The sequence below is a fragment of the Mercurialis annua genome, linkage group LG1-X (genome assembly GCF_937616625.2).
Source record: "Mercurialis annua linkage group LG1-X, ddMerAnnu1.2, whole genome shotgun sequence".
In the NCBI taxonomy this organism is placed as follows: Eukaryota; Viridiplantae; Streptophyta; class Magnoliopsida; order Malpighiales; family Euphorbiaceae; genus Mercurialis; species Mercurialis annua.
In genome coordinates, this window is record NC_065570.1 from 47,106,337 (window position 1) to 47,125,385 (window position 19,049).

Sequence of the window (19,049 nt, forward strand, 5' to 3'; positions counted from 1 at the left end):
ACATATCTATTTATAGAGTGTTTATCCCACGCAACCGTTGCGCCACGTCATTTTTACAACAAGTCAATGAGGATTTGCGATAGGGAATCTTTTAATCATCATTTATTTTTTTATTATTAACTTTTCCACATGGCTAGCGCATGATTGATTTGTTGTACGAATGACATGACGCAACGGTTGTACCCAATAACTATTCCTATTTATATGTTTTGTCTTTATTTTTTAATTATTATTGATATATGAATTAATAATTTTTAAATAACATATATGAAACTATGTTATATTTTAATTACTTAATATTTGAATTATTTTAGCATAAAAATAAAAAAATTACTGAAATTCGATTTTAACCGTACTGAACCGAAATTTTTGACTCAGTATGGTTCGGTACAGTTTATGGTCGGTGTTGGAAAATTTTAAACCGAACCGAAACTCAACTTTACTAATGTTGCAGGTGGTCTTGAGCCAGGTTGAACTGCTAATCGTTCTGGAACTGGTTCGGTCAAATTCTGCCTGAAAACGGATGTAATGTCTAAACCTATCCTGAACCAGAGGGAAGCCATACATTTTAATTATTTTTTGGCTTAATTACTTAAAAACCACTCACCTTGAACTTTTTTTTCGTTTATACACTAACCTAGAAAAAAATTCATTTATATTATGACGTATGTATTTATGTATCACCTCTACCCCGAGGCACTAAATTAACCTCTTTTCATTAAAAAAAAGTTTAAAATAGTTCTTCATTTTTAACCTAAGCTAATTAGAGTTTGATTAGAAATGAATTTTTCTCTAAATGAATGACTATTTTAAAAAAAAATTAACTGAAAAGAGGTAAATTTAGTGCTTCGGGTAGAGGTGAAACATAAACACATACGTCAGGGTATAAATGAATTTTTTTATAGGTCAGGGTATAAACGAAAAAAAAAATTAAGGTGGGTGGTTTTTAAGTAATTAAGCCTTATTTTTTTAGTTTTTAATTTTCAAAAATGAAAAATCAAATCAGATTTAATTTAAAAAAAATACAATAAATAAACCAAATGGACTATTTACAATTGACTTAAATAGTCATTTGCCCCCCTCACTTATAAGTAATCAGCAATTAACATATAAATTAATTTTGTGGGCAAATTAGTCATGAACTTGCATATAATGGGCAATTAGCCACATTTTGGCAATTTGCCCCCTAAACTTGTAAATCGTTTGTCCCTAAATTGACAATTTGCCCTATAAAATTTTAAGCTAATTTTTTAAAACGGGGCGAATTGTCCATAATATACAAGTTCATGACTAATTTTTCCATAAAATTAATTTATATATTAATTGCCTGTTACTTACAACTTAAGTCATTTACAATTTGATTCAATTTAATTTTAGGTGCACACCCTTAGCCGTGGGTACCGGTTATAAACATACCGAGCCATCTTCTTCCATGGAATCTACCTCTAAAATGGCTTCCACTTCTCTCAAATTCCAATTCCCTCCACACCTCAAACTCTTCCAAATTCCACAAAAACTCAAAAATCCCACTTCAATTATAACCTGTAGCCTCAGAGGTAAACCAAGAAAACCATTATGGAGGTCAAAAAGATTATCATCCGAAGCAATTCAAGCTGTTCAGTCTCTCAAATTAGCCAAATCCTCAAATTCAAGATTACAAAACGTATTCGAGAATAAACTCTCAAGACTTCTCAAAACTGACTTAATTGACACTCTTGAATTATTACAGGACCAAAATGAACTAGATTTAGCACTCAAGGTACTCTATTTTTACTATTTTTTATCTTTTTAGTGTGTCAAAGTTTGAATTTTTACTCAAATTAAAGTGCTTTTAATCTGAATTGGTATCAGGGTTTTATCAGGTGTTTGATTATGTGCAAAAAGAAATATGGTACAAGCCAGATATAACATTGTATTATGGGATTCTTGAGATGTTGGGGAAGAATGAGATGATTTTAATGGCAGAAGGATATTTCTGTAAACTTGAAGAGGAAGGGTTGAAGCATGATACGAGGACATTTAGTGAGATGATTGGAGCTTATTTGAAAGTGGGTATGGTTGAAAAGGCTATGGAAATGTATGGAAGATTGAAGGAATCAGGCTGTGTTCCTGATAAGTTGACATTTGCAATTTTGATTAGGAATCTTGAGGATGCTGGAAGAAGTGAGCTTGTTGATGTTGTAAAGAAAGATTGTGATGAGTATATGGATTATCCTGAGAAATTCCTTGAAGAGATTGAGAGGAAAATGGATGTAAGTTGTTCTTTCTTTTGAATTCTTATGATTTCATTTCTGTTTACATGTTCTGCAGCTGAATAGTGAATGAAAATTGGAAACTGGGATAATTTGATTATGTGATGATTTTAATGTATTTTCTTGTGAATGGATTTATTTTTGTGAAGCTTGGGATCTTCAGTTGATATATTATATATATATCTGTTAATCTCTATATTGCACATAAATGAAAAGCTGAAATGGGAACGGTGAAATGATATTTGTTATAAGAATAGGTTATAAATGTAGAGTGTTGGAAGCGTTTTTGGAAATGAAAATGAAACTGAAAGTGTAGTGCTTGAAAAACTTTTGTGCAACATAGGGTTATCTTGTCAACTTACCACGGAATGAACTCCAACTGAACTGACATTTTTGTGTGAAATAGGAAGACAACAGAAAAATACCTTAGCTCTGAGTCCCCTCTTTCTTCCCATTCTCTTGGCCCTTTTAGTACTCCATTTTCAGCATGTTGTATTCATCTTCCCACTAGCCTTTATATGAATCCCCATAGGTAAACAAAAATTCGTTGATAGATAGCAGCAGTAACTGATGAAGACTTATGATGATGTTTGCTATAGAAAATTCGGGGGTTCTAATCAACAACTTTTGGATTTAGCGGAGCTACATGTTCTTACTAAGTCGCAGAGTAGATCTGTAATTTTATTTTTGCTAGGCATCTCATTTAAAGACTCATTTTGGAAGTCCAAGAGGACGTAATGTTTAATTTATTTTCCTGATGAAAGTTGTTTTGTAAGTTTACTCCTCATATTTGTAGGAAATAAGACTAGTGACTTAACTGAAGTACAATAAAACATTCTCTTATCTGCTGTCTAGTTTTTGCTTCCGATGTCATTTAGAGTCTCGTTTTTGTAGGCCAAGATGGCATTTTTTACTTTTTTACCAGATCTTTATCATCTTTGATTTACTTTATATCATATGTAACATGATGTTAGCATTGTTGCTCTAGTAAATTTAAAAGTTAATTACTATCACCTCTTTAAGTTAGGTCGGAATTACTGTTTTCCTCCCGAATTTGGAAAACCGCTATTTTCTCTTCTCTTGTAAAAGGGTTTCAGTTATCTAATACCTACACATTAGAAAATAGTGATTTTTGTAAATCCCGGAGGAAAACAGTAATATCTACCTAAACTTAGTGTAATAATAATTAACCCTATATGTAATGAAGCGTCAATAACGCAACTGGAGCAAATTATAATTTCTCGAACAAATTGTAACCTAATGAGAGGTTGAGAACTTCTATGGCCTATAATGCAATATATCTATCCAAAATACACTTCTCATTTTTAAAAGTTCATCAAATTGCTTCAAATAAGAATTCTTTTTTCTTTTCTGTGTTTCTGTTGAATTTGGCTCCTACAAAATTTCTCACTTTAGTTCTACTTTTGTAGGCAAGAGGGCCATCGATAAATCTTGTTTGACGATTGTGATGTCAAGGTTGATAACTCTCATCAAATTTTGAAGACAGAGGTGTCATCAAGCGGCCAGTTCTCGTTAGGCGCATTTTGGTCTGAATTATCAAACACTCCTAGTCGATTGATGGTACAAACAGGTTAGTTTGTCAGTTGATCGAATTGATGAACATGTTTAACTGAAAAGTTTCGGTATGAACTGTTTTCTTATAACTTGTTCACTCGAGACATTTGACAACTGTATTTCTATTCTGCAAACAAGTATTCAGAGTATGTATGAATATGAATGGCATTATCTGGACAGTAGAGCAGAGAAAAGCTTGGCTGGTACCAAAAAGTATATGATAAGTGGTGAAAATGTTTTAATGCTTGGGAGAATGTTTGGGAGTGTTTGGTTGCATTTTTTGGAATGAAATTTTTGATTTGGCACTCAGATTAAGAAAGTTATATAATGAGAATATGTTTTCATTACAATTTCTTTTCAAGAAATACTCCATCCGTTTCAAAATGATAAATTGTTTAAACTTTAAATAAACACAAAATCATTTAAAAAAAGTATCAGGTTTGTTCAAATAAATTTTTGTATCTTTATTTTTCTAATTTTTATCTTTTTATATTTACTAGATTTACTAGTAGTACTTTCAAAAAAAATTATCGGAAATGGCACTTTAGTGACTAGTCCCTTTATTAATGCATTTTATATCAGATAAGTTGAATAATTCAATTTATTTTACCGATAAGTTATAGTTGAAATGGTATAAGCTCTTACTATTGACAATAAAAATATATTTTTTTATATATATTTTTTTTGACAAAATATTTATTTTTTACTGAAATATGAAATAATACTTTTTAGAAAAAAATATGTGAAATAATTAGTTTATTTTGAAATAATTATACATATTTAAAAAAAAAATAAGACTTTTAATTTTAAAGTTATTTGCTAAAAATAAAAAAGTTGTGTATATAAATTAGGACCTTGAACATAGGAAGGGACGAAGGGGGTACTTGATATTCTAATACCTTAAAAAACAATATTAACATTCATTTTTTTGTTCTATTAAATTTTAAAAAGACTAAAATATCTTTGTTAATTGTCACTCTAATGATATTAAATTCTTTACATCAATATTTTACAAACACAGTCAGTAAATAACTATGTGCCAGCTGATTTATTGTAAAATAAATGCAAATCAGTACCACATGGCTTGTTAAAAAAAACAAAAATCTAATATAAATTTTAACTTAAGAAAAATTATTGCACGCAACCGTTGCGCTATGTCATTCGTGCGACAAACCAATTATGCGTTAGCCATATCTTTTTACTCATCAAGCTTTTCCCTTCTTGTCACTATCATAGTATCATTGCTTTATGCTATATTTAATAAACGAAATTATTACTTACAGATTGCTGTATTGACGGACAATGTGTGAAATATATAATAATGTATCAAAACCAGTGAATAAAAAAAAATTAATTGATTTCATTATTACAGTACACAAGAAATACATTTAAATATGAGATTTTTCAACATTAAACAAAGCCTCAACAATATTTAATAAATAGAAATTGAGAATGAATGAAAAAAATTCTTCAAACAAGCTTAAAATTCACAAAGTTGCATCATGTACATGGATTGCTCTGGCCACATTTGGTAGGAATTTGCATAGCCTTTTGAAGATCAATAGTATAAAATGACAGCATAAATTTATATTTACAAAGACATTGCAAGTCGGCGTCTTGAATGTTAAGGCAACATTGCGTGCTAGGATCTCCATCAACGGCGGAGAAGCATTCGCTCATTAATGGTATACTCGTGTTGCATATACCTTCAACGGTAACTCCATTCATCATCACAATCATTAACATCGCCGCAATCCATATAACCAATGTGTTGTTGCAACCCATTTTTTTTCTTTATTTAGAGAAAATTTATTTTAAATTATATATGTTTGAGTTTATGCAGATGCTTATTGAAGTTGCACGAAACTCATGTCAATATATAGTGAAAATAACATAGGGTTGTTATCAATGGATGGTTGGTCTTATTAATTTAAATCAATTGGTTTGATTATAACTGTAGTTGGTTCCAAGATAATTGACCAAATTTGCGAACTAATCAACCAATAATTATTTCAACTTTAGTTACAAGTAAATGCAAATAAAAAATTAGTTGCAAGCTAACACAAATAAATTAAAGTTGTTTTCCTCATTTATTCAGGAAAAAAAACGTTTTTTTTTTCCTTCTTTCTAACATGTATGTATAACAAAACTACAAAAGTACCAAAATTTTCAAAGGGTCTGTTGTCTAACATTCTTTCCATCTTGGCTATTTCAACAAAAAAATGAATTTAGTAAACATTTTCTAAATTTGGAAAAAACAGTCTTGTTAAACATCTAGCTAATAAAAAGGATTCAACGACCAACAAATGAATTAGGTTTCTGTTCAAAATCATGTTCTACTGTCATCGGCAGCGAACATTGTATGTCAAATTCTCTTCTGGCTATCATTTTGTGCTCGGCTAGGATAAAATAGCAAAGCAAAGAAAATTAAGAGATCCGTGAGCAGAAGACTGACCACATCAAAGACAAATTTCGGAGCAAATAAACCCCACACCTATAAGAGGAGAGAGAAGTAAGAAAATAGCAGTGCGTGTCAAAATATATAAAAGAATTAATAATTTCCTATCGGTACCATTAGATGCCGCCTTTGAATGGTGACACATATAATAGTGGCTGTAACTGTGGTTGCTGTAATGAGTCCAAACATCATATACATCTGAAAATTAGAGTATGATCCATCAGTGCACCGAACAATTAAAAAATCAACCAACTCGTTGTTGAACCATGATACCCGAAAAGAAGTAACACGCACCTGATATAACTGTGAGAAAACTGAATTGTTCCTGTAATTGGTCTGACCCGAAAAAGAATGGTGTATAGCGAGCAATGGGAGCCCAAATATAGGAAGAATGAGTGAAAAACCATATGTATCGATTGTAAGAAGGATAGCTTGACGAATGAGAATGAACTCATCAAACCTGAATGGAAATAATTATTAGTCCGTTTGCAAGCGCCACTATCATATTCATGGGACCTCTGAGGGTTAGTAAACAAAATTCACGAATAATGCAAAAACATGTGCTTGCATGCACATAATTAAACTCACCCAATAAATGCAGCACCGTAGCGAAGGCCATCAAAAGCACACCTGAAAATTTGCAACTCTGGTAAGGGAACATTTTCATGCACGTTGTTAACTGCTGATTTTAAGATTAACTACATTAAATGATTTTAATAGTGAATTCAGATGAACTGTCATTTAATGTAGTGTTTTTTTTTTTTTTTGAATGACAGTTCATCTGAATTCACTATCAAAGTAGACTATAAACAGTCCCAGCAAATAGTGATTAAGTAAACTAAAGTAGACTGCAAATAGTCCCAGCAAATATGCAAACATTAATGTCAATAACAGGCATCTTATCTTACCAGTGACCTGTGGCGAAAAATAGACATACAGCTAGCAGATTCCATTGTGTTACAGCAAGAGGACTGAAATTCAATTTTGTAGCAATGTTACTATAGGCATCGTCTTCCACGAGCTGCAGCTTTGCTATGCAATACCCTGATAAAGAGAAGCTCTTATACACATGGACAAATCCTTTTAAAGGATGAGCACTGAGCAGTTAATGATACTGTCACCAAAGAAATAACAGAGAAGAGCTACCTAAGCTGGATTAATAAAACAAATAAATTTCATAGCCACAGAAGATCAAATTGAAAATTGAAACTCAAAGATGTGATGTAATAGAAGACTAAAGCTATAACAACAAATAATTACCTCCAATTATGGATGCCAGTGCAACCAAAGAACCTTGCTTTCCTGACAGAAGAATGATTGTTGAACTCCAAGCAGATAAAATGGCCACTGTTTTCATTATCGGGCTCCATTTTCCATCTAAAGATTTTTCTTCAGTAAAAACTGAACCAAATGCCACTAACGTAAGTTGACCCAGACCTATAGCATAGACTAATCTGGGAATGTAACTTTTTCCAACTCCCTGAAGTAACAGGGCCAGAATGGGTATGCTACTTTCAGATCCCCAGTGAACCGCTATAAGTATATAACTTGAAACAGTTCCCACAATTACATACTTCCAAACTCCCAAACAGTAGCTGCTACAAGTGGTTCTATACAGTAACCCCGCTAATAAGATTATAGCAAGAAGTGGAGCAAATTCAGACAAATACATCCATATTGGATGGCCTGGAGCAATACCAAGCATCCACGAGGGAGATGCACTCATAAATGAAGAAGTAGTGGCCTGCTTAGACAGCCCAACCTCGATGCATAATCTAAGAATGGATACTAACAGAAGAAAAATGATAGCCTGCAAATGAATCCCTTGAAAAAATCAGCACTACCGAATTCAACAAATTCTAGAATTTCTTATCAGTGATCTCAAAATCAACTCGTGGTAATCAACCTTCAAGGTTATAGATACATACTTCAAACAGCATCTTCTTTCTCAAGATTGAGTGTCGTAACTTGACAATGCCAGTTGTGGCTAACAGAAAACTTGCTACCTTTCCTTCTTCCACTGCTCAAGATTCAGAAAAATGGAATGTCAACAAGACTAGGTGAAAAAAGAGAAAAAGGGAAAGCATTCTTGGAAGCATGAGACTAATCAGAACTTACAAATGAAACTATTAGAAAAAAGGCTGCAAGCACGTATTGCCACTATAAAGAAAGCAAATACTGAGGATATCTTCAAATCTCCAGGGGAAGGTAGAAAAACGGCATATGGCTTATTTGATGGCTGAATAGCAAGAAACATGATTAAAAGTGACATTAACATAACCCCTAGACCTATGCCCATCATCTTCAAATTAAACTCGGTCCATTTGGAGCGTGCCAATTCTGAAACATTTGATAGAAAGTCAAAATAAGCATCAATTTGCCTTGTAAGACCAGGCAAGATAGAATGGCAGCTTTCATTTTTATATGATAACAAATCCTTCATGTTTGACCAATTCTCTTCTGCCAGATTGTACATGTTTGATAGATGTAGCAGGTCTTCAGAGGAAAATCCAATCATTGATGAAGCTGAATAGACATCAATGTATCTTTTGACCTGAACATGAAGAATTTACAAGATTGGGATAAGATGGATGGCAGGTGGAAACCGGAGAGCATTTAACTAATCAGGCTAACTGTCCATAATATTAAATATAAATCAAGCACTTTTCTGGGGTGCTAACTTGAGTGATTACACATTTAAATGGATCCAGTGGTTACATCCAAATCCTACCAAACAAATCAAAAGAATAATGATGGAGGCCCCGACAATTAACCTTAGCTTGGGAGGCTATTAGCTTTGATCTACCATTTTTATTTCAATATGTCAGACGATTACAGCTTTATTCCAAGTTTCGGTCCATAAAATGGTAACATAACTGGCAGACATCATACCAACCCACGACCCCACCGACTAATACAATAGGACTAATTAAAAGTGGAAAAGATAAATATCATTTTGTTTAATAGAATTCGCGCCAGAGTTATACAAATATCAAATATGAAGTTATTTCTGATGCCATTTACAAGTTTATTTTAGAAAGTAAAGACCAGTTAAGAAAAAATACCTGCCAAGAATTGATGCAGAGCACATTGACATAATTCTGTACCCAGTCTTCCAAATTTGACTGGCTTTTGCAATTCTCTATTTTAGTTTCCTCCAAATTCCATGTACCAGAACCTAAAGCATACAGCTCAGGATTAACACGTCCAATGCTGAAAGAGCAGCCAGGAAAGATAAATTAAATGGCAGTGTCCTTCCAACACCATGAATAGAATACGATACAAGTTATAATTCAAGGATGCTTACACGGCACCTTCCAAAAGGAAAAGAGACACCAAGTAAAGCTGACACTGTCACTGCAAAATCAAGCTGCAGAGAGTTATCTGAGTAAGTACCTTGTCTAATAAAGAGGAACTGTAAGTGAATGCAGTAGAGTTATAAGCGTTCTCACCTGTTGAATAGAGCTGGTGCACATCTTCTTTGCCTCCTGAAATCAAAATATGGAGATAGCAATTCAAATAGGAGACTAATAAGAGCTTTGTCTAGCAAGGAGCTATCCTTTCAATCTGTCAACTATTTTCTTACAATTTACAGGGCTAAATACAATTGCATCATGGATCAAAAACATTGTTTAATCAGTGTCTATAGTCGCTTACTACATATGGACATCATATAATCATATTGAAAATGCAATGTTATGTTCATGCATGTCATTTATTACCTAAGTTCTCCTTCCTTACCCTTGCCTTCTTCAATTGATATTTTAGACATTTGGGAAGAAGAAACATGGTCAACCAGAATATTAACTCTAATAATATAGATAATACATAAATCAGCAACTAACAATGCGATTTGAAGTGGGAGAACATATAATTTGAAGCTGCTAGTAACTGAAAACAAATGCATCTAATGACTTTGGCAGTACCAGGTCTTGTTCACAAGATGAACTGTCAAGTTCAGATGGAATTGAAAATGGTGGCTGCTTAAAACTCATGGCAAAAATTGATGTTTCCACCTGCATAACATTAATCAAGCGTCCATAACTTAACTAAAAGAAGTACGACAAACAAGAATCAATTTGCTAATGCCGTGAGATATCTAACATACCTCTTCCGCACTCCCTCCACCATGATCACCATTTAATGTTTGCCCATGGTCACCCATTACGACAAGAAGAGTATTTTCATGTAAGCCACCTGGCCCAGACTGGCTCTCCAGTTCTTCAATTAATTTCTGAAGCATAATATCAATAAGGGCCAGGTTAAGGGTATAAGTTATAGCTGTCGTGCAAATCTTTAAAAAGAGCAGCATGAATTGGCTGTAGCACGGACTACAAAGCAGGTGCAGTTTTAACTGACATCAGTATGAACAGGATATGCACCTCTACCACATCAGCCTGACAAAGTGCACCTAAACACATTTTTATATTATGTATGACCCTTAAATGGTATTCATCAGATCTCTTTAAGCGTTAATTTATCAACTCCAAGTCAAAATCCTTACATTCAATCACAGATAATGATATTCTTTAGAAAAAAACTTCTTATTTAACCAGGGCAGCCCTGCTATTTTCTTCACAGTTAATTCTGATCCATCTTTAATTTAGGCTAGGTTCATAACTTTTTAACCTTCACCAATATGCTTTAAACTTAGAGAGCACCAGAGCATTTGCAATTTATGTACAAAATTGAGCGGCCAATGAAAAAAAGGCCTTTCCGGAACAACTTAAATATTATCAGACATCATTTTGCTTGAATTCTCATGCTTCTATCACAAAATGTGTATCTCAAGTTTGGTTCAAGATGCATTTGTATAGCATACACAATTATTAAAACACGTCAAATATGAAGTTTTGCTACAGATGAATGTAGAAAATTTGATGCAAAAGGAACCAAAAACAAAGGAAGAAAATAAGATCAGACATGTGGCCTCAATCCAACATGCCTGCTGTTGCAGCAAACAGAGAGCAAGAGCAGCCACCATCACTTAAATGCTAGCTAAGAAGGTGGAGAATCACATAAACCAGAAGCAAAAGTTTAGCAGCCAGCCAGCCACGGAAATATATTAGGTAAAGTTTTGTTGTGGTGGTTATTATCATTTAGAACAAACCAGATGGCATAGTTTACATCTTCAAATAGCCTATCCAGTTTATTATGCAATAACATACAGCCGGGGGACAGAAGGAGAAATATACATTTATGGGTCCCATTTTTGAGGCTAATAATCACCCATGGCCCCTCAACTTTAGGGGTACGGGCGCTAAACCCCCTGATGTTTAAAAACGGGCGCTAAACCCCCTAAGCTTTGTGTCGGAGCTCACAAAACCCCTTTTGGACGAAATATGACCAAAATAACCCTGACGCCGTTTTTTCAGTCAACTGACATTTTTAAAAAAAATTCTGACACTGTCATATCATCTGACACGTCAGAAATATATCTTAAAAATTTGAAAAACCCAAAATACCCCTAATTTAATTTAAAAAAAAAAAATCAAACCAACCCAATTTAATATAAACCAATCTATCAACCCAAAAACCGACCCAACCACCACCCCACCCGCCACCCGACCACCGCCGGAAAATTTTCCGGTCATCTTCTCCGAGATGACCGGAAAATTTTCCGGTCATCGTGGAAGAACGACGGATTTGTTCTTCCACGAAGAACAGACCGGCCGGAAAATGTTTCGTCCATGGCGGTGGTCGGACGTGGTGGCCGGAGAGCGGTGGGGTGGTGGTTCGGGTGAAAGTGGTTTGGTTGGATGTTATTGGGTTGATTTGATTGGGTTGGGTGTTTTAGGGGTATTTTAGGTGTTTTAATTTTTTAGGGTAGTTTGGTGACGTGGCAGCTGACGTGGCAGCACTATTTATTTATTTTTTTTTTGAAAAAAAAGTCAGTTGACCAGGAAAAACGGCGCCAGGGGTATTTTGGTCATATTTCGTCCAAAAGGGGTTTAGTGAGCGCCGCCACAAAGATCAGGGGGTTTAGCGCCCGTTTTTAAACATCAGGGGGTTTAGCGCCCGTACCCTTAAAGTTGAGGTGCCATGGGTGATTATTAGCCCATTTTTGACTTAAAATTTCAGACTCTTTTCTAATTAGGCTACTTGCAAATTACTCAAGATCGACTCGAAAAATTTGATCCAAACTCGAGTATCAATTATAGAAACTTGTGAGGATCGCAAGTATAAACGAGCCTCTTACACGTAAAAGATATGGGAAAAAGCGGATGAGATGGGACAAAAAGGCCGTTGAGTGGCAACTTTAAATCCTCTCCAATGATAATTTATTTTGTTATATTGACATTTTAAATTTCTAAAATGAGATACTTATATCATTTTAATTGATTAAAATTCATAAATAATAGAGGGCCTAATGTCTTAAAAAACCCTGACCTTTTATCCTCTTTTCAATCCTACCCTGACGTTGCAAATCAGTCAGTTTTACCCTACTTTGCAATTTTTTTCATTTCAATGGTACCCTAAAGCATAAAATTGACATCTTTTCATTTGGTAAAAAAAAATTATAAATTGACCCTTTTTGCATTAGATTAACTTTTTATAATAAATTGACCATTTGTGAAGATTTTTTTAAAACTTTTGTCAAATAAATAAAGGTCAAATTTATGCTTCAGGGTACAATTGAAATGAAAAAACGCAAAATAGGGTAAAATTGACAAATTTTCAACGTCAGGGTAAGATTGAAAAGGGGATGAAAGGTCCGGGTTTTAAGGCATTAAGCCATAATAGAGAAAATATTTAGAATACATCGAATATGATAATTTTTGAACAATTATTTTTGTTATTTATTAAACTCGAGTCAAGCTTGAGTAGCTCAGGATATCGTTTGAGCTCGAAACCAAGCTTGAAAATTTAAGTTCATTCAAACTCGAACTTGAGAATTTAAGCCCATTCGAACTCGAACTCAAATTTGAAAATTTAATCTGAATAAATGGGAAACTACCTCAAGAATGAGATTGTACTGCTCCAACTTTTCTATCATTGGCACAGAATCAACACCAAATATATGCCCAGCATGATCCTGTATCACATTGATCAAAAGGGTTCAGTTTTCTTACACAATTACCAGTTTTTAAAATGTAAACTAAGAAGAACAATAACTCAAGGCAAATGTTTTCTCTATATTAGATGAGTACAAAACTTGACTGAGATATTGTTTTTTGTGATTTAAATAAGTAACAGAATTTTTTAATGATGACTTTGGATAGACCGGCAATTTCATAAAGGTCTTGGAAATAGAGTACAACACTTACAGATACCTATCATGAAACTGGTAAATTGTTGTTAATTTGTTAAGATATACAATATTAATAATTGTTCTTGAAAAGCAAGAAGACATACAGAGGTTAATCCAAAAACATAACAATGAATACTTGTAGCATATTTAAATCTACTCATAGCGAATAAAATAATAGAAATAAATAATCAATTTACATGACATACACACATACTGGAAACGTGAAATTGTAAGACACCTCATCTTACCACACCAAGAAAATGAGCAATTAGAACATCCCAGTCATCTTGAGATATGGATGGAAATAAATGATCAATGCATCCATTATCTACCTGGAAAATTAGAATTCCATTAAAAAAGAGTATCAATTATGAAACATATTAGAAAAATAATATCTGTAAAAGGTGCATAAAAGAATACGGTAAAACAACATACTGTGTGGAGATCTTTAACATTGAAAGATGGGTAGGGAAAAGACTTGTTAAAATGATGAGGAAACAACTGAACCCATGTATCATCACCCATCATCAACGTACGCTTCCCATTTATAACCAACTGCAAGTGAGATTGCTCATGAGAATTATATAACTTTACAGTTCAGAAAAAGTTCAAAAACCTATAAAAATATTCATGACCATACTCTACATAAGTGGGAACAAAAGTTAGAGCTAAACCTGATGTATGAAGTTATCTTCAATAATTGCAGGTGCCCCGAAGCTGTTTCCGACATCAATAAAAGTTGGGAGTCCTCCAGTAGTCAAGCCCTGAAAATAAAAGGAACCACGTTTGTTTCGATGATTTGATCATTTAACAGAAGTTAAGAAAATTAAGGCCTCATTCAATTAATGAATTTTTTTTTTAAACTGAATATAATGAGACCTTTAAACGTTGAAGACTTGTTGTAGGCGGGTCTGCAATAGCTTTGAAAATCCTAGCAGAGGAACCTTCTTTAAATGCCATTTTCTGCAATACAGACAGTTTATCCATCCACGGCTTCTTCTCTGTATGAAATGAAAAAATAAAATCATTTTGATATTAGTACTAACATAATGAATTAGCAGAAAAACTTGCATAAGAATGAATGTGCTTGTAAATGCAAGAATCGAGTAGAATCGAATTCTAGAATAGTCAAATATTAATATTCGGAAATCTTATAGTTGATACAACTCAATCCTTTAAATTTTTGTTCTTTCTTCAAAATTACATCATAAGGAATGTTTATCACTTGTGGCATGATTAATTCATTTATTCAGTGAATTTCAAATTAAATGGTTTTGACTCTGAAAGAATGGAGCTCGGGCAACTATGATAAAAAAAAAAAATCTAAATTTGTAGCCAAGTAGAATTCAATTGACGCATTTTCTTCTAAATATTTTTAAAAAAACACTGTATGAAAGAATTAAATGAAAAGAGAGGTAACCTGGAAAAAAAGAGCTAGGAGCGACAAAATCAAACCTGAAAAGCAACACATAAAATTGAAATAGAGTCAAAGTTTATAAAAATAAAATTTAAGAGTAAACAAATGATTCTAAAAAGTACCTGAGAGCATCAAGAACAATAATGATGAGACGATCGACAGCAGGTTTAGTCCAACACTGCTGCTGTTGCCGTCGATCGATAAAGTTAACGGATGGTGAAAAGCAAGGAGACTGAGATACATCAGAGCAGTGACTGTAATAAGGAAGCTCAGTTCTTGTCAATAGAAATCCTCTTGTAAATATTATTATTCCAATTCCATGAATCGCCATTATCATCATCCATTTTCTCCATCTTCCCTCCATTTCTCTTTTTTTTTTTCAATTAAATCTACCTCCCTTGCATTTTTACGGAAAAGAAATTGAAGACTATACGTCGTTTTAATCGAGTGAAAATGAGGCGCTGTCTATAATATATCCTTACATACGACATCGTTTTGCGAGTACAGACATTAACCAACGTCGTTTTGTTTCAGGTTAGGCCGAATTTTTCAATATCCCAAGACGTCGTTTTGTTTAACTTGGGCAGAATTTTTAAGTATCTGGACACGTCGCCGTTTATTATAGGTCAGACGGATTTTAAAAATATCCAGTACGTCGTCGTTTGGTTCCGTCTTTCATCTATTGAGAAGCGAGCAAACGAGACACGATAGCATCAGACCTAAATGGGGATATCGGCATCCAAAAGAGTGAAAACCACACTCGACAACTCGGCCGAGTTCAACTCAGCTTGCGACTCAGCCTACACGTACTGTCTCTCCCTAACACAACACGCTTTCCAAGGAGTCTTGCCATATCAACTCCCGACCGCCTCTGATCAAATTCACACCGCCATCTCCACTTCCCACAATTACCCGCTACTCCTCAAGTGGGTCCCGTCTCCTCCAACTCGGTCTCAAATTGATTCTGCTCTTGGAATCGTCGTGACTCGCCAGCAAAAGAACAACAAGAAATTTAAAGAGGATGAGGAGTTGATTTTGGGGAAGGAAGTGTTTAAGGAGTGGGCGGTTGTGTTGTATACGGAGGCCGTGGTGGGTAATGCTGGGAAGGCGATTTTAGCGAGAGTGCCGATCGGAGCGGCGGGAATTGTTGGGATGGGTGCTCTTACTCGGTCTGGTGTGAGTTTGGTTGGGGCGGCGGTTGGTGTATACGCGCTCGGTGTTGCCACTTCTATTTATCTTGGTTTATCTGGTTAATGTAAAAGAAAATTAGACAATTTCACATTAGATCCTTGGTAATTTTATTTTATTTTTTGAAAATTTGGTACGTGTGTGTGACTTTCACCTTTTGTTAAAATGAATTTTATATATTTATGTTTAGAGAATATGTTGCAGAAAAGTAATCAGATATTTTTATTTTATAAATATAAAATTATTATATAAAATCTATATCTAACTTATAAAAGAGAAGTACTGTACATTCAACAGTGTTTTAACCTCTCTTTTAACGCCGTTAGTAGTAGATCACGTGTAGAGCACATATGTAAAACTTCTCAACAAAGATGTGGTTGTGATTATTTGCGCATGTTGGTAACTTATTGAAGAAGTATTGACTAATATAAGGAGGCTTTCTATCCACGATTTTCGGTAACTTTTTAAGAAAGTCTTGGCTTATGTGGAAGCTCTCCATGCACAATTCTAATAATCCTCTTCCAGTTATGCCCTTGATAAATACCATATAATTAAAGTTTAAAAAAGACACAGAGCCCACTTTATCGAATACAGCTTTTTTTCCATTAAATCAAAAACATTTGCGTAGCCGGTGAGCCCCTCCAAAACATTCTGCGTCTCTCCGTTGCTGAGGGTGACCATCACAGTCAGATCCTTCCATGTGAGCCTTGCAGAGACATCACCGACCACTTCTCTGTTGGTTTTTTTCTCTCCAGATGGTCTCGCTCAGAGTACTCAACGCCGCTCCTGTTGCTTTGTTTGCTTCTATCTCCATCATTAGTCAGTATGGATAACTTCCATTGTGATGGAGGTAATAAGAACAACAAGAATAGGATGAGAGGACAGATAGGCAAGAAAGGTATGAGAAGCAGTAAGGTATGAGTGGGAAGTTATAGTTGGCGGTAACTAGCTCAATTCGGATGTAACAAAACAAAATGGAAACAAGTTACGAGAAATTTGAGCCTTTTGGAAAAGAAAAGCTCTTATTTTGGATCTCTGCCTAATTCTTCAATCTTGCACTATGCATGTGTCTGAATATGTTACAAAAGTCTCAAATTTAATGAAAGAAAGATTATTTTTTTCCGCGAGGAAGACGAAAGCTGCAACGGGTTTAGGCATAAAAATTTAACATAATTAGTTAGCCTTCGAGTTTTTGAGTTGAGAAAATTTCATGATGGCTGTGTTGGAAAGAAGACAAAATGATAAGCTTTTTGGTATACAAAATTTAGTTAGCGTTCATATTGGATGTTGCTTTTGGTATTGGGTGGGCTTTACATGTTGAATTACCGATAAACAGACCTTGCTATGCTGGCCCGAATGACAGGCCTATAAAAAAATTATAAAATTATTTTAAAAAATTATTTAAAAATACATTTTAATCAAAACATTTTAATTTTATTTAAACATTTAAAAAATTTACATAATTTACATTTTTTTACTATAAAAATATATATTTTTCATATACATGTGTGATATAATCTATCTATCTATCTATAATCTATCTATAACTATCTTATATGTGGGAAGGGGGGGGGACAAGTAAAATTACGGTAATAGGGTTTATTAAGGGTATAATTAATAAGGTAAACAGTAATCAAGTATAAATTTGATTCTAACAAAAAAATCAATTTTAATATAAAAATAAGAATTGACTGTACAAATAGAATTGTATATAGGTTAGGATCCTTTTTTTTTGCGTAGAAACCATAAACAATTGGAAATATAAGAGTTTGATTAACATATGTAATGCAATGCAAGTCATATTTAAGTCTATCTTAAATCATGTAGTCCGGCTCATATGATATTAATCAAATGCGTACATAGCAATCTTATAAATATATTAGAAATGGCTTCAATCAAAAAATTTAGTACAGAAAGGATGTTTTTCTATTCTATAATCCAGAGGGGTTTCAAAATTAAGATATTAAAATATTAAGTATGTAGTTCAAAAATTATATCAAACTGAAAATATAATTCAAAATATTTAAAATTAAAAATTTAATATTTAATTAATATTTACATATAACGGGATATAACATCATTCACATGCTATAATTAAAAATTAAAAATTTAATTTAATAACTAAAATAATATTATAAACATATATCAACTTATTTAATATATATATATATTCACGAAAATTAATTGAAAACTAAATATTATATTCAATATATATAACGGGTCATATAAAATCACTCATGTGCTATGATTTTAATTAATTTAGTTAATATTTAATAAATAAAACGGGTCAGGTAAATATTGCTCACGTGCGTAGCACGTGGCCAAATGCTAGGCAAAATTACGATATTAGTGTTCATTAAGGGTATAACTAATATTAAAAGATAAAATTAATAATAAAATATTATAATCAATTAATTAGGAGTTTAATTACTACTAGAAAACAAAATTTAGATAAGGATGCATATAAGTTGTTCTACACAACTGTGCTTGTATGTTAATTTAAAAATTTAATTTTAGTAAGGATATTAAATTTGAAATTCGACAATAAGGATATTTTAACTACATATCATATAAATATAAGTCTAATTCAATAAGGAGACATGAAACTAAATAGGAGTCTTATTGTAATATAAAAACGTAAATGAGTTAAGAGTTTAATTTATAATAAAAAATACAAGGCATTAGGTTAGAATAATTTGGTTAGAGCTATGTCATTCTAATACTTTCTCATAGATTTTTGTGCGTTGTGCCGAATCAATATGTGCATACTAACAAATTTCATTATTTGATCATATATTATATTTATTGGCCGTGAAGCGGTGTCTAGAGAGAGAAAAAGTATTCTAGAGAGAGAAAATCCGTTTTTCTTCAATTTCGAGCGCAGGGGACGGTGATCTTCGACTTTTA

At 33.3% G+C, this 19,049-nt stretch overlaps 4 protein-coding genes across 5 annotated transcripts; 2 read left to right on the plus strand and 2 right to left on the minus strand.

Moving 5' to 3' along the window:
- The first annotated feature begins 1,375 nt into the window (after window positions 1-1,375).
- On the plus strand, window positions 1,376-4,069 carry LOC126678256 (pentatricopeptide repeat-containing protein At1g62350-like). The gene is made up of 3 exons (XM_050373173.2): window positions 1,376-1,759; window positions 1,863-2,252; window positions 3,683-4,069. Exons 1-3 carry the CDS (start codon window positions 1,433-1,435, stop codon window positions 3,710-3,712), a joined length of 747 nt encoding a protein of 248 aa, XP_050229130.1. The 5' UTR covers window positions 1,376-1,432; the 3' UTR covers window positions 3,713-4,069.
- A 1,258-nt stretch (window positions 4,070-5,327) lies between these two features.
- LOC126671810 (putative lipid-transfer protein DIR1) lies at window positions 5,328-5,612 on the minus strand. Its single transcript, XM_050365617.1, has one exon. It carries the CDS (start codon window positions 5,610-5,612, stop codon window positions 5,328-5,330), a length of 285 nt encoding a protein of 94 aa, XP_050221574.1.
- A 304-nt stretch (window positions 5,613-5,916) lies between these two features.
- On the minus strand, window positions 5,917-15,617 carry LOC126659389 (uncharacterized). Of its 2 annotated transcripts, XM_050352732.2 has the most exons (20): window positions 15,077-15,617; window positions 14,958-14,992; window positions 14,417-14,538; window positions 14,212-14,301; window positions 13,973-14,092; window positions 13,786-13,869; window positions 13,244-13,321; window positions 10,394-10,519; window positions 10,212-10,301; window positions 9,738-9,773; window positions 9,600-9,655; window positions 9,351-9,498; window positions 8,404-8,839; window positions 8,214-8,305; window positions 7,546-8,095; window positions 7,194-7,329; window positions 6,874-6,915; window positions 6,580-6,745; window positions 6,400-6,483; window positions 5,917-6,321 (listed from the first exon to the last, which is right to left on the minus strand). In XM_050352732.2, the coding sequence occupies exons 1-20, from the start codon at window positions 15,316-15,318 to the stop codon at window positions 6,193-6,195; spliced, it is 2,862 nt and encodes a 953-aa protein (XP_050208689.1). In that variant the 5' UTR covers window positions 15,319-15,617; the 3' UTR covers window positions 5,917-6,192. The 2 variants fall into 2 exon arrangements, with proteins under 2 accessions (XP_050208689.1, XP_050208690.1); XM_050352733.2 differs by lacking the exons at window positions 5,917-6,321; window positions 6,400-6,483; window positions 6,580-6,745; window positions 6,874-6,915 and having other exon boundaries at window positions 7,198-7,399.
- Window positions 15,618-15,628: 11 nt separating this feature from the next.
- Window positions 15,629-16,336, plus strand: LOC126659415 (uncharacterized). The gene has a single exon (XM_050352734.2). It carries the CDS (start codon window positions 15,678-15,680, stop codon window positions 16,206-16,208), a length of 531 nt encoding a protein of 176 aa, XP_050208691.1. The 5' UTR covers window positions 15,629-15,677; the 3' UTR covers window positions 16,209-16,336.
- Window positions 16,337-19,049: the final 2,713 nt, after the last annotated feature.